The following is a 15139-nucleotide window of genomic DNA, read 5'->3' on the forward strand; positions in this document are numbered from 1 at the left end:
TGTTTGGCTTGTGCCCAAACACGAGTTGTACTGAAAAGTATTGATGGTTAGCAACAGGTCTCAACCTAATTAATATTGCATCATGTAAAATGACATGTCCCTATGTAGAAACTTGACAATTTCATTTTCATAAGCAGAGCGCGGGTAATCAATTTCATCCGCTTAATAAATACTTCTACTAAACCATTTTGAGTATGGATATAAGGAACTTCTGGTGTAGACTGAGACTCTTTTGGCCTTTATTACAGTTAAGTTGAGGCACTACGGCACTTCAAACTTATGGTACTCATCAAGGAACTTCATGTCCTGATCTTAAAGATCAAAGGACTTTATGCCCGATCCTTTCGCATGATGAAACTTCAGGTCCAAAATGATGAGGATCAAGAAACTGCAGGTTCTGATCTGATCAAGGAATTTCAAGTCCTATATATACTCATCGTAACAAAAGATAAGTACAATAAATAAATTAAAGCAATAGGCGATAATTCCAGCCATAGTAAATAAATTGCATTTAAGTAAATAAAGCTTGTGATAAGGGCTTTAATTCAGCACCATTTACATAAATAAAAACTTAAAGTAGTAGGCGGTAAAACCATCCATAATAAATAAATTGCTTTAAAGTAAATAGAACTTGTGACAAAGGCTTTAATTCAGCACCATTTACATAAATCAAAAATTAAAGCAGTAAGCGGTAAAACCATCCATAATAAATAAATTGCTTTAAAGTAAATAGAATTGGTGAAAGGGTTTTAAAGTAACACCATTCACATAAATAACAATAACATGAAATATATATATATATATATATATATATATATATATATATATATATTTCTTTCCACATGGTGCTGTGCACCATCAGAAGCCTTTATATCTGTTTTTATTTTTCTTCTTTAGTCGGCACCCTTTTCCAATTTTTTTTTATTATTTTTACCAAATGGTGCCATGCACCATTCAAATTCCTTTATATTATTATTATCATATTTTTCTTAGGGTGCAACCAAAACCACACATTTTCATTTTTATTTTTTTATTTTTTTATTTTTTTTACATGGTGCCTCACTATTCCATAATCCCCCTATTTTATTTTTTTTTCCTTCCTTCTCTGTCTCTGCCAGTCTTGATCCCAGGGCTAGTAGGGTTGTTGTGGAGGTCGCCCAAATTCAATTTAATCAAAAGGCTACCAAAGACTGGCTTTGTTCTTGCATGACCCAGAGAACATGGCATCGCGAAGCAAGAACCTCCATACAAAGACATAGATGACATCGAGGTTGATGGAGGCATAAGAGAGGGAGGCCTGTGTGGAGTCAGTCCTGCCATCACCATCTCAGACAACTGAGGATTCATAGAAGTCCTCGAGATCCATTGAAAACAACGCGATCTGGGTTTCTAAGTTTGATGAGATTCTTCTGGATCTCTAGAAACCAGTTGTCAAGTATGAGTTTTCTCATCTCTTGACGACTGCAGGTCGTTGTAAATTTCAATTCTCACGGGAATTTGGTGGGGCACTTCTGGCGCGGTTGGAGAGACAGAAAATTGACATACCTTTTATTCTGTGAGATTTTAGCTGATGGAGGTGAGAGGTAGATAGTGCTTCATCAGATTTATGGCGTTGTGCTTTCCACTGACATGAGAGTTTCTCGTGCTGATAACGTGTTGTAAAATCGACGGTGTGTGCAGTGGAATAAATAAAACAAGACACAAAATTTACGAGGTTCCTCTACAGTCAGTGTGACTGGAGTACGTCATCGGAGCAGTAGTGGTGCTTTCATTATAATTTAGAATAATAGGAATACAAAATAACTCTCTCTATTATCTCTTCTCCACTTCCTCTCTTTTCTCTCTTCCTCTTCTGTGAACTTATATTTTTTGATGTTGTGTGGAGTTTGTATTTATATAGAAAATAGGAGTTGTATGAGGCAAGCTTTGGCAAACAATGAAAGGGCCCATTATTTAATTCTTTGAGTGGACATCCACTGTTCTACAACAGAAAGAGACTTATACAATTTTCATTTGTACTTGAGATTCCAATTTCAAATCACATTTCTTTGATATATCTTGTAGAAGAGTAATGCTAGGGAAATCAAAATTTTTAAACCAAATGATGTGTCACCAATAAAAAAAAAAACACACACTAATCAACACTTAATTAATAATTCAATCATCTACAACCACATCATTTAGTTTGCAAATTTGGTTTAAAAAATTTGATCTACTTAGCATTACTCCTTGTAGAAAAATAATCAATTCAACTCATAGTCATATCATAATACTAAAATTATAGTCCTAGTCATATCATAATACTAAAATTATAGTCCTGAGCGTCTTAGTATATGAGTTTCTTATTTTATTTAAAAAAAATTTGTAATCATTTCTAGTTTTATCTTTAATTTGATCAATACAATGAAAAAGCCAACTTGTTAGCTTCTTAATCTTGAAAGAAATCACAACTTCAAATTGACGACTTCTTAATAAAGAATTCGATGAGTAGAGGGGATTATTGACAAAAAAAATACAACGACGTGAGAAACAATTTCTTTTGTCACTTATATTTCTCTTCACATATAAGTGATAGGTCTTAGGTAGCAAATTCGAACCACATTATTTCTAACCCATTACTAGGCTTAGTCCACTCTTCTACCCCTTTAATATAGATTCTATCGCCTTTTAAAAAAAAACAATTCTTTTTTAATAAGTAAGAATATTAAACAAGAAATGCAAGTGTGATGCAAGTGTGACGGTTTCTTAAGAGAGTTTAATATTGTCACTCTATTTTGAAATTTACTTTAAGTTTACGTCACTTGTTGCAAATTTTCCAAAACTACGAATGAATTTTTCGAATGATTCTAGTATTATTTTATATTTAATGATTAAAGTTTCGGAAAAGAATGAGCCTTAGAATTAGGGGTGTGCTATCCACACACTTTTTTTTTACTTCTCACACATCTTTCGTTAATTTTTGTCATTTGATCGTCTTCAATTTATCCGATCCGATGATCGAAAATTAAAAGAGTGCGTGAGAAGTAAAACATGTGTGGATATCACACCCCCAGAATTATTGTTAGAAGAAAGGGAAATATTAGGACCATTGAAGAAGCGGATGCAGGTGCAGTTGCATAATGCATAGATGCCATGATTGTCACATCCTGGCCCGGGTCCCCACCACATCCCAGGCTCGACTTCACCGTAGCACAATATTGTCCACTCTTCTAGGTGATGTGGGATGTTACAATCCACCCTCCTTAGGGGCCCGACGTCTTCGTCGGCACACTTCTGGCCAGGGATTGGCTCTGATACCAAATTGTCACATCTCGGCCCAGGCTCCCACCATATCTCAAGCTCGACTCCACTGTAGCACGATATTGTCTGCTTTGGGCCCCGACCACGCCCTCACGGTTTTGCTTCTGAGAACTCACACTAGAACTTCCCAGTGGGTCACCCATCCTGGGATTGCTCTCGCGCAAACTCGCTTAACTTCGGAGTTCCTAAAAGCCTTGTGCCTCAAAGCTAGTGAGCTCCCAAAAGGCCTCGTGCTAGGTCGAGATGGGAATATACATATAAGGCTTACATGATCCACTCCCCTAGGCGATGTGGGATGTTACAATGGCCTTTTTGGGTCTTGGAAGTAAATAAAGATCAAAGTTGAGGTTCACAAGTCACCAAATGGAGAAATTTTAGTGAACAAGTCCCCAATTCGGATATCTAAGTGGAAATTGAAATTAAGGCGTATGACAGACACCTAGAAGGTAACGAAGTCATATTATAAAAATGATGGGCAAAATTGTGAATAAATTAAAACCGGAGCCTAAAACTAATTTAAACTAAGGGCGAGAGTGCGAAAAGCAGGATGTACCCTTATTACAATGTATGTGAATTAAAAATTAAAAATTCCTACATTATTGGAGTGTATGTCAGAACCGCCCAAGATTCCTCACTTGCAACAGAAATCTAGCTACTAAATCCTTGAGGGTGCAAAACAAAATGTGTGAGTGGACAAAAATAAGAGTATAATGAAACCTTTGTTTTTTTCTCAGCATAATAATCCCTCGCTGTAAAAACCCATATAGTTTCCAAAAATCCTTGTTGTAAAAACCCATAAAGTTTCAAAAAATATACTACTTATAAGTATTAAATTCAATTAGCATATAAAACAATTATTTCCTAGTATATGTTATACCACAATAGCTCAGCAGTATAAATATGCTTTGCTCATATCATACTATGTAATAGTATGAAAATCGAAATATTCAAATGTACGGTAAACCACAACATCTCAACAATATAAAATAATATGCTTGTCACAATTATGCAGACACATAAGTCCATGCAAAAAGTAGTTACATGGAACAAGTTGGGTGTAATAATTTGCGCTCAAGTACTACATGCACGTGAAGTTACATTTAAGTGCATCACGTACGAGTTCTAGTTGCCTAATAAAAATTAGTACAGGTTGACACCTACAATGAACCCATAGTGAGTGTAACAGTGCGATGTGAACATATACGTGAAACTAGTCTACCCGGACAAGTACTATAGAAACCAATATAAATGATGAGTAGATAAAAATATGTATGATCATGCCATCATAATTTCATAAATCTCAACATCTTCAAATAATACTTATTAGGGTGTTTATCACAAATGGCCCCTGAAATTGACCTTCACCATCAAGATGATCCTAGAAATTGAAAATCAATCAATGTAGTCCCTGAAAATAGGTGTCTTAAATCAATATGGTAATTTCGTCACAATTATGTTAAAACTTCTGTTAAGTGCTGATGTGGCACATAAATGGGCCATACAAGATTTACGAGTTTGTATCATAAATAGTCCCTGAAATTGACTCACACCATCAAGATGGTCACTAAAATTGAAAATCAATGAATGTAGTCCTTGAAAATAGGTGCTACCAGAATTCTGTAAAAAAAATTTGTTATGTGTGGATGTGGGTTTAATAATTAATTAAAAAAAAATTTCTAAAAACCTTTTTGCACAATGATTTTTTTTTTATTATAGTAGAATGTACTCTGAAGAGAGATCCATCCCATAAATTCTCCAAGGCACAAGGCTTAACCAAGGCCTAAGAGGGGTATGTGAATAGTTTTCAACCAACAATAGACACACCTCGGTTATAACCTCATTATCTCAAGGTAGACCTCGCCATTCTTTGAGTCATAAGACCACTAGGGAAGCACCGAACAAGCTCTCCAAGATTAAGGTTGTGAGGATGTTGATTGCCTAAATGTTAACGGTGATGTCCTAGAAGTCGTTGCAAATCAGCCAAGCCATCACCAAAGGTGATATCGATCCAGGTTCAATTCGGTGAAGGGAGTCGAAGTGTGTAAAGATGAGTGTATTTTTTTAGAGAATAGACATCAAATGAGATAGAGGAATGTGGACTGGGATTGGAGGTGATTACAGAACTTGGTTTTTGGGTTCACAACTTTTTATTAACTATTAAATTATAAACATATTTGTAATTTTAAAATTAGACTTATGTAATCCATTTATGTGTCATATCAGCACATAATAGAATTTTTAACAAAATTATGACAGAATGACTATATTGATTTGGAACACTTACTTACAAGACTAAATTGATCAATTTTCAATTTTTAGGGACCATTTTGATGTCGCAGGTCAATTTTAGGGACCATTTTGATATCACAGGTCAATTTCAAGGATCATTTGTGAGAAAAAAGATTATGGGACCCATTTATGTGCCACATCAGCACTTAATGAAATTTTTAATAGAATTGTGATAGAAGGACCATATTGATTTGCAGCACATATTTTCATGGACTACATTGATTGATTTTCTATTTCAAGGTGGTGAGAGTCAATTTCAAGGACCATTTATGATAAAAACCCTACTTATAATCACAAGAAAAACATGGCATGGCATGATGTAAAAGCATTCGTCAAAGTGAATCAATGAAACTATATATGTAATATAAGATCAAAAACAAAGCCCATCCACTCACTGATATGTAGTCGGGTTGTAGCCCATCCAATCACTATACTAATCATTAAACTACCCAAAATATGTAAATACTAAGGAAAAGACTCAAAAATCTCTTTGTTTGCTCAAAACGAGGGTCGAAAGTGTTAAAAACATGGCTCACATGCCACCACGTGCGAGCCACGCATTATCATGCTCCTGTTAGGAATATTCTGTCAAAGTTAGCGGTGTTACCTAATACCTGTTACGAATATTCCATCAAACTTAGCAGAATATTTTGTCTTCTTCTCCTGCGAGCTGGTCGCGGTGCCGCCGTCGTCCTTTGTGTTCCTGGATTTTGGGTATTTCAACCGAGAAATTTCCAAAAGTAAATAAGTGTTCAAAACTCAGCCATTTAATTTGAACGTCAAACACAAGAATTTCTCCTAGAATTAGTCGTCTAACAATGTACTTCACATGGATCTTGCGATCTATTTGGGCCAATTTCGAAAAGAAACAAGAAGTAACAAAAGAAACAAGAAGTAACAAGAGACACAGAGAGAGCAATTTTTCATTACCAAAAAAAACATGATGGAAAAAGGATTGATAGGCTTTTTGGATTATGACTTTTGGGCATTGCCTAGATAGGGTTGGCCCAATTTCTTCTAAAACTTGAAGAAAGTTGGATTTCTAGCCCACTAGTTGATACAATAATACATTAACATCACATTTGGAATTAACGGACCCATTGGTGGTTATTGGATCTATTCTTTTGAAATGAGAAAGATGTAAAATTAGATTAAATGGTTGAAATTGCCTGCTCAACTGTTTTTCATTTGTTTGCTTAAAAATTTTACAAATGCTAAACATGAAAAGTAGTTAGTAGTTGGAGTTCGAAATTCTAGATTTTCACCTTTTTAGATTGTTAATTAAAGCTTCACATGTTATTTGACTCAAGATTAATGCACTCATAATAATTCATAATCAAATTCTAGATTTGAAGAGCTATTATTGATACTTTAAAATAATGATCCTACACTATTTAAAAAAAAGAAAATAGAAAATAACCGTTAACTATTTTTTAGAACGTAATAATAATTTCCGAGATTTACTATTATTGTCAACATTGATTTGTTTGTGGTAGTGACAGTTCCCCTTCCTTTTTGAATGCCATATCAATTTCAAGGGTCACCAAGAATCAAAGAATGGCAGAAATTGGTCCCATCCTAACTGTTTATAATAAAAATACTTGAACTACAAGCTTTCTTGTTTAAAGTTGCACCAAACAGAAGCAAAAGAACCCCATCATTCTCACTCACTTATATCCCCACTCCCTTCAATCACATATCCAGCTATTTTTCCTCCCCTACCAAGCAAAATCTCTCTCTCTCTCTCTCTCTCCCCATATTTCACTATTCCTCTTATTTGCCAAGTAAACGGTGCACATTTTGTTAAGATGGCATTGTCTAGCCACCTTAAAACCACTCCCTTTCACCTAATTCTCCACTCTCATTTACTCACACTTTCAAAATATATACCCTCTCCCCTCCCCAGCTTATACATCAAAACCAAGTCACAAACATTTTAAAAAAAAAAAAAAAATTCACCAAAAAAAGAGGAGGAAGAAAGAAAAAGATGGCACCCCACTCTTTCTTCGTTTTGCTAGTCTTCTTCCTCTATTCATTTTCATCCAATATTTCAGCTCAGTCTCCGGCAGCAGCCCCCGCCCCATCTGCCACCAACGTGACTGCTGTCCTTGAGAAGGCCGGCCAATTCACCACTTTGATCAAGCTCCTCAAGTCCACCAAAATGGACGACCAAATCAACACCCAACTCAGCACCTCAAACCAAGGGATCACCGTCTTTGCACCAACTGACAACGCCTTCTCCAGCCTCAAAGCCGGCACGCTAAACTCGATTTCCGAGCAGCAGAAGCTGCAGCTGGTGCAGTTCCATATCCTGCCATCTTTCTACTCAGCTGCACAATTCCAAACCGTGTCCAACCCTCTGCACACGCAAGCTGGGAACAGCCCGTTGAATGTGACAACGTCAGGGAACCTAGTGAACATAACAACAGGAGTGGTGAATGCAACCGTGGCTAATACCATTTTTACTGACAGTCAGCTGGCTGTGTATGAGGTCGACCAGGTGCTCCTTCCTTTGAGCATTTTTGGCCCTGCAGCACCCGCTCCTGCGCCATCTAAGTCCGCAACAAAAGTTAAAGGTGCTGATTCACCTTCAGGGTCCTCGGATCGCGGCAGCACTGCTGATTCTTCTACTGCAATGGGGCTGGAACAGCATGGGATTGCAGAAGCAGCATCGGTGGGGATCATAGCAATTCTTGCAGCACTTTCGTTGTGATTTTCGAGTTGAATTGCTGTGATCGTCTCAACTTTTTGTTTTGTTTTGTTTTCTGCCTTTGATGCTAAGAATTTTGTAACCTTGTTATGTTTTGGAATTAATTAGACATTGTTCTTTGGAATAACCCCTTCGTTTCAACACTGATACAACTTATGCAGTAAAACTGTTATAACTTGAAAGTGCATTCCCAGCTTCACCACAAGAAAAATCCAAGCTGGTGAATTTGATGCATAAGCATAACTTAAGAGTCAAATATCAATCGATTTTTGTGCAATATGAAACTTCAAAACCACTTTGCTTTCAAGCACATAGTTAAAACCTTTAAGCACGTAGTGAAATAAAAAACATAGGGAGCAATTTTTCGGTGTGACCATCAGACAATTGAAATTAGATGTGTGGGCACACGAGAAAGAACAAGATTAAGAATAAGGATATACAAGGTAAATTAGGAGTAGATGAAATTGAAGATAAAGTGAGAGAAAATTGGTTAAGATGGTTTAGACATGTGAAATAAAGACCTATAACTCCGATTAGAAGATGCGATTACAAGACAAAGGCTCAGGGTCAAAGGGATAAAGAAAGACTCAGGAAGACTTGAAAAGAGACTCTGAGAAAAGACTGAGACTACTTGGATCTAATGGAAGACATGGTACAAAGCCGAGCGCAATGACATTTTATGATTCATATACCTGACCCCACTTAGTAGAATAAGACTTTGTTGTTGTTGTTGTTGACCATCAGACAATCATGTTGGAGAGGCCGAGGAAAAGGATTGGATCGAGAGCAAACCAATGCCTATGCCTCTGCTTTATCGATAAGATTTCGATCATTTGCGGTCTCCAGCCAAGGAGACACGGTGGTCAGAGCAAACAGACAGAATACACAACTTCATATCGGTTGCACAGAAGCAAATGCAATTCCTATCGCGCACACAATACAATAGCTAATGTAATTTGTATTTGAGCTTTAAATTTGGTTGGTTTTATGAATCCTAAAACATTATTGTGCTCGGTTTTACGTCAAGTTTTTCGTTAGCTCCAAGTACTTTATGTCTTTTCTTAAAGTATCTTTTCAAGTCTTCCTATACCTTTTATGCTCTGGGCATGTCTTTCATAATTGTATCTTTTAACCAGAATACCTATAGGTATTCTCATCTATCTTCAATTGTGACCACTCCTACTTTCCCTCAAATACCTCTTTCTTAATCTTGTCCTTTCTCATGTGATCACACATCCAACGAAGTATTCTCATCTCCGTTACACTCATTTTTGTAGGTGTTGATGCTTGACCGCCTAACACTTTGTGCCATAAAGCATTGCTAGCTTTATTGCCGTCTTATAAATTTTTTTCCCTTGAGCTTCAGTGGCATATACATTGGTCGCACATTACACCCGATGCCCTCTTCTATTTCATCAATCCAACTTGTATTCTATGGTTGAGATCTTTATCAAATTCTTCATTCATTTGCAAGATAGATTCAAGATAAGGAAAGCGCTCACTCTTTGGTACTTTCTGATCTCCAATCCTCACCTCTATCTCATTGGGATCGCCATTCTCAAAGAACTTGCACTCAATTATTCTGTCTTTGACCTACTTAGGGGAAAACCTTTAGATTTTTCGAATTTACTCCCTCCTACGTTTCATCTATCAACATTACATCATCTATGAAAAGCATACATCAAGAAATATCATCTTGAACATGAGAAAGCTTTCAGTTTGTCCTTGTTCTGACTATAGTCTTTGCTCTATCATACATACACTTTATTGCTAGATATACGCTACTCATACTCCTTTCTTTTCTAGAATCGTCCAAAGAACTTCTCTTGAGGCCGGAACATACATTTTTCCAAATCCATAGTGCAAATCCTTTTGCATATCTCTGGGCCATTACATCAATCTACGTAAAGGAATGATAAAGTAAAATGATTTGCTATAAACCAAAAGTAAAAATAAAGTAAAACGAATTGTTGTAGTTTGAACTAAATATACCTGATAATACAGTTTAATCAACGAACATATTTCTTGTGATTAAAAAATTTCACTAAAAAGATTCACCCTCACCTTCTAACAAGAACCATGCAAAGTCTGATGAGAAACCATTATCGAAAGCGTACATGGCAACATATACAGAAATGGTCTCATCAAATTTCGTTAATACAAAGTTCTAAACTCTTGACATTTCCGCGTAGCAACTCTCAATGGGCGAAAAATCCATGTAAAACCTATCAAACTTCTTTGGGGTGGCCGCAGTACATATCTCACCGAGAAGCTGTCAGCAATTAGTAAAACTGCTCTGGGGGCTCCTTTCGAATGGCACAGTCGTTTAGGGATAATCAAAACTGGAAGTCAAATCCACCAGGAAAGCCTCCTCCAAATCCACCACCGCCACCGCCACCGCCACCGCCAGGAAAACCCCCTTCGAAAGTGAATGTAAATTGCTGTCCACCACCACCACCACCAAAAGGGTTGAAACCGCCGCCACCACCACCCATTCCCATTTCTTCAATATCTTCACCTCTATCGTACCTCGTACGTTTGTCTTCGTCACCGAGAACCTGGAAAAGGATTTATACTAGAGTCAGATGGATACAAGTAGTCCAACATTTTGATGTTACAGTCAACAGAAAGGGAAGATTAAAAGGAACTTCAGTAGGATATACAGACCTCGTATGCAGCAGCAATTTCTCTGAACTTGTCCTCTGCTTCTTGTCTGTTCTCAACATTTTTATCCGGATGCCACTGTAAAGCAAGCTTCTTGTAGGCACGTTTAATCTCAGATATGGACGCGGTTTTTGAAACTCCCAAAATCTTGTACCAGTCTTTGCGCTTGCTCATCTTTAAGGCTTTCTCGGCTCTCATCAATGCTTCCCGAATATTCATATCCTGCATAATCAGCAAGCATTAATCCAAGAAACTACTTATTAAAGTACTAAAACGGTAGCTGCAAGTGTGAGAAGGGCATAATACATAGATCGCATATTATAGGCATAAAACATAATCGCTAACCTGAGGCGATTGTTGAGCTGCTGATTTGAGATCTTCCACAGCTCCATCCCAATCCTCTGTCAGAAGTTTAGCTTCACCCCTCTATAAACACAAAATAGCAAACAAACTTGAGCATGGCCATATTCTATACATCACAAAATAGTACACAAACTGGTAAATATTAAACACTACCATAATACGAAATTCTACGAATACCAAGGAAAACAAGGGATAATTGAAGCACTAGCTAACCTGAACTAAAGCTTCTAGAAGCTCCTCATCAATTGTAAGTGCTTCATTGCAACTGCTTAAAGCATCCTTTCCCCTCCCAAGCTTGACCAAAACTTTACACAAGCCAAGATGAAGATGTACATTATGTGCAAGATGATTAGGGTCCAACGCTAGGGCTGCCTTAAAGTCCTCTACTGCAACACGCAGCTTGCCCTTATTTACATTATCTTCGGCCTGGCGTAAAGAAAAATTGTCTGAGAAAGAATATCACATGATGCACCACATGGAGAATTGGTAATGGTTCGCATAGAAAATAGATTCGCTATCATTGCCAAACTTCTCACCATCCCCCGCCCCTCAGGGTAGAAGAAAAAAGTTAACAAAAACAAAAGTTCAGACGAAATTTCTTAAGACTTACACTTCTAGTCTTCTTGAGTAAGTTCTTCAGTCCAAAATACGCTTTCTTCAGTTCACTATGCTCTGGATCTAGGCGGAGACCCTTTTGGTAATGCCTAAAGAAATTATATATATTTGTTTATACAACTGTAACCAAATTATAAAGAAAATACTCAAAATATAAAAAGGTGCCGATCAAACCTTTGAGCAACATCATGATCAGCTAAATAGTAGTAGGCACGGCCCCGGAGTAATAATGCCTCCAGATTATCCTCATCGTCTTTGAGAATGTAACCAGCCTCAGAAATGACACTAGAATAGTCTTTAGTTGCTAACAACAATCTCACCTTCAGCAATTTGGCCTGTAACAAACAAGAAGATCAGAATTATGAGGTCTCAGAATACTGAATTTATAAGATTCTCAATCCCAACTCTCTTGGATCAGCAACACGCTGTTTGGGTATAAGATAATAAATACACGGAACTGAAATTAAACAAATAACGACAACCAATAAGAAATGAAATAGATGTGATTACCTTTGAGCATGCTGGAGAGAAAACCAGTACAACTTTTTCAACATATTCCAAAGATTTTGCATAGTCGCCTGATTCAAAGAGAGTCATAGCCGTATCTAGAGCGTTCTGAGCCTGAATCAATTGAGAAAGCTCCTTTTCTGCAACTGACTCTCGTGGTTTTAGCTCCAAAAACTTTTTGTAGCTCTTCTTTGATTCTTCATATCTACATCAGCCAAAAAGCGCCTGAATCATATAAGTTTCCAATCATTAATTGGAAAGACAAGGGAGATGGGGGTTTCTAGAGACCTTTGGAAAACTAATGAAATTAATACAAGCTATATAAGTTATGATAAGTTCTCTTCTCTCACAACGTCTGTCTCAATATACACCTAATGAAAATATAAGGGGTAATAATTGAATTGGCCACTGATTAAAAGCCAAGAACAACAGTTTTGGCCTAATCAGCAATATCACAGCGGCTGACTAGTGGTACGCTGGTAGCCCAATTAGATAGTGCATGAATGACTATGGATATTAGCCCATGGTTCAGTTGCTTTTGGCTTTTGAGCACACACAGACATAGCTTATGTGCTGCACTCTAGAAGCTTTGAGATAATGGACTTTTGGGACCACTAATTATGCAAAGAAGATCAGAATGATAGCTGATAGGGGAACCAAAAATCTTCACCCATCAATGTATTCAACATTCCTAAATTTGATACAGTCAATAATTGCTCAGTAACATTCTAATTTTCTCCAAAACTTCAAATAGAAAATGGCATATGCTGAAACAGCCTTCAACGAAACCAAAATTATTCTGCCAGAATGGTAATTATTTAAAAAGTACCTGCATATCTGACGAAGAATGGATGCCCGATGATAAAATGCTTCTGAAAGTGCAGGGTCTGCCTCTATAGCAGCATTAAGATCATTAAGTGCCTCGCTATAATGCTTCACCTTTATACTCTGTGAAACCCTCTCAAACAACTCAGCCGTATTACCAGGTTTTCCATCTGCACATGCAAGGTTCACGTTGTGTAAGCCATTACCAACACACCTCGCCAAGGTAGAGGTAGAACTCAACAACTCAAAACAAAGCAGGCTTTGCATCTCTGTGGTTACAGCATATTCGATACCATGCCAACACCATACAATTCGACAATGTATACATATGAAGAACAATTTTGATTCTAGACACGCAATCTCCCAGTTTTATACTAAAAATATAGACCATATAGATAATCAAGATTCGTCAATTTTCCTGTTATACAAGACTCGGATGCGTGCAAAATTCATGATTAGAATCGTAACGCTATTACCTTTTTCTGCCCCAATTTGATTACAATCTTCAAAATGCCAAAAAGAATTCATCTCAAACCTAAACATTCCTAATGTTAAACATTGAGCTGTAACGCTCGTTCAAGTTTCAAACTTTGCATACTTAATTAATGCAAATAGTACACGGTTCGGTCCCGTCCCACGTATTAAGTTGATTCTTTGATTGACACAGTCCTAGGAATACTGCAATCTAATAAAGCCCAGAATACAACATTGTCAAAAACAAAACCACCTTGTACTTTTCCTAGTACAATGGAAAGTGATAACCTACAGAGCCGTTTGAAGAATCCAAACACAATAATACAGCAAATAGTTTGATTTCCCCTGAAGCCCAGAACACCAATAACCTTAAAAAACAGCCATAAAGCAAGAATCTTTCAAATTTGGCGCAAAAATGAAGACAACCCAACTGACAAAAAGTATGAAATTTAACAAAAATCAATAGATCAAAGCAAGAAGAAATAGATCAAAGAGTGAGAGAACCAACATACCCAGAGCTGAAACCAGAGGTTGCAGAAGGAGGAGCTGGCAGACGAACACGAAATGCAGTAAGAACCCAGTATATATCAGCCCTCTCCAAGCCACCATATCCATGGCGGATAAGCAACTCCAAACCATCACCATCACCCTCTCCCTCTCTCCCCCCTCAATTCTCGAACAGAGTTTTTGAGCGCAAATGTTTGCTAAATGTATTTTTGTGAAAAAATGTTAATACAAAAACATATAAATTGCAGTCCTTTGCGTTTTATTGTAAGGTAGAGGAAGACGGGGTGTTTTCGTTCCACGTCACTAGGACCTATCAGATAGCTACACGTGGATTTTGACCTTCGAATAACCGAGAGTTTTGTTGCAAATCATGCAAACCCTAATCCTTCCTCCGGTGGAGAAACTTTGAATTTGGACTGAAATCCTCGCGAAGCATTCCATGTCGAAACCTATTGGGCCTTAATCAGGCCTCTTTAATTTTCTCATTTGGTAAAAGGGCGGTTTGATATCTATTTTGAATTCATTTTTCTTTTTGAAAACTGAAAATCAAAAACTGAAAACTACTTGTGGGTTTTTGAAATTTGGCCTTCAGATTTTTATTTTTAGTTTTCAGTTTTTATTTTTTATTTTTCAAAATGAAAGTACTCACCAAACAAGATTTATTTCGAGGTGAGCCCTTTATTTCGTATCACGCTGTCAAAGGCATTGTCTATTGAACCACTCTTGCATCCATTAGGATTTTCGATGTAGTCCAAAACCTGTTGCTTGGACAGGTTGTAATGGAAGTCAGTACGACTACTGTGAAGCTTTTCTACTACAGCCACAACAGCAAATGCCCAAGAAATATATATATATATATATATATATATATATATATATATATAT

The 15139-nt window shown here is 37.0% G+C and overlaps 2 protein-coding genes across 2 annotated transcripts; one reads left to right on the forward strand and one right to left on the reverse strand.

Annotated features, from left to right (window-relative positions):
- The first annotated feature begins 7531 nt into the window (after positions 1-7531).
- On the forward strand, positions 7532-8397 carry LOC137721760 (fasciclin-like arabinogalactan protein 11). Its single transcript, XM_068460781.1, has one exon. It carries the CDS (start codon positions 7577-7579, stop codon positions 8300-8302), a length of 726 nt encoding a protein of 241 aa, XP_068316882.1. The 5' UTR covers positions 7532-7576; the 3' UTR covers positions 8303-8397.
- A 1877-nt stretch (positions 8398-10274) lies between these two features.
- On the reverse strand, positions 10275-14616 carry LOC137723366 (dnaJ protein P58IPK homolog). Its single transcript, XM_068462548.1, has 9 exons — positions 14260-14616; positions 13278-13443; positions 12452-12653; positions 12116-12276; positions 11937-12030; positions 11540-11752; positions 11309-11389; positions 10967-11185; positions 10275-10857 (listed from the first exon to the last, which is right to left on the reverse strand). Exons 1-9 carry the CDS (start codon positions 14390-14392, stop codon positions 10636-10638), a joined length of 1491 nt encoding a protein of 496 aa, XP_068318649.1. The 5' UTR covers positions 14393-14616; the 3' UTR covers positions 10275-10635.
- Positions 14617-15139: the final 523 nt, after the last annotated feature.

The sequence above is a fragment of the Pyrus communis genome, chromosome 17 (genome assembly GCF_963583255.1).
Source record: "Pyrus communis chromosome 17, drPyrComm1.1, whole genome shotgun sequence".
NCBI lineage: Eukaryota > Viridiplantae > Streptophyta > Magnoliopsida > Rosales > Rosaceae > Pyrus > Pyrus communis.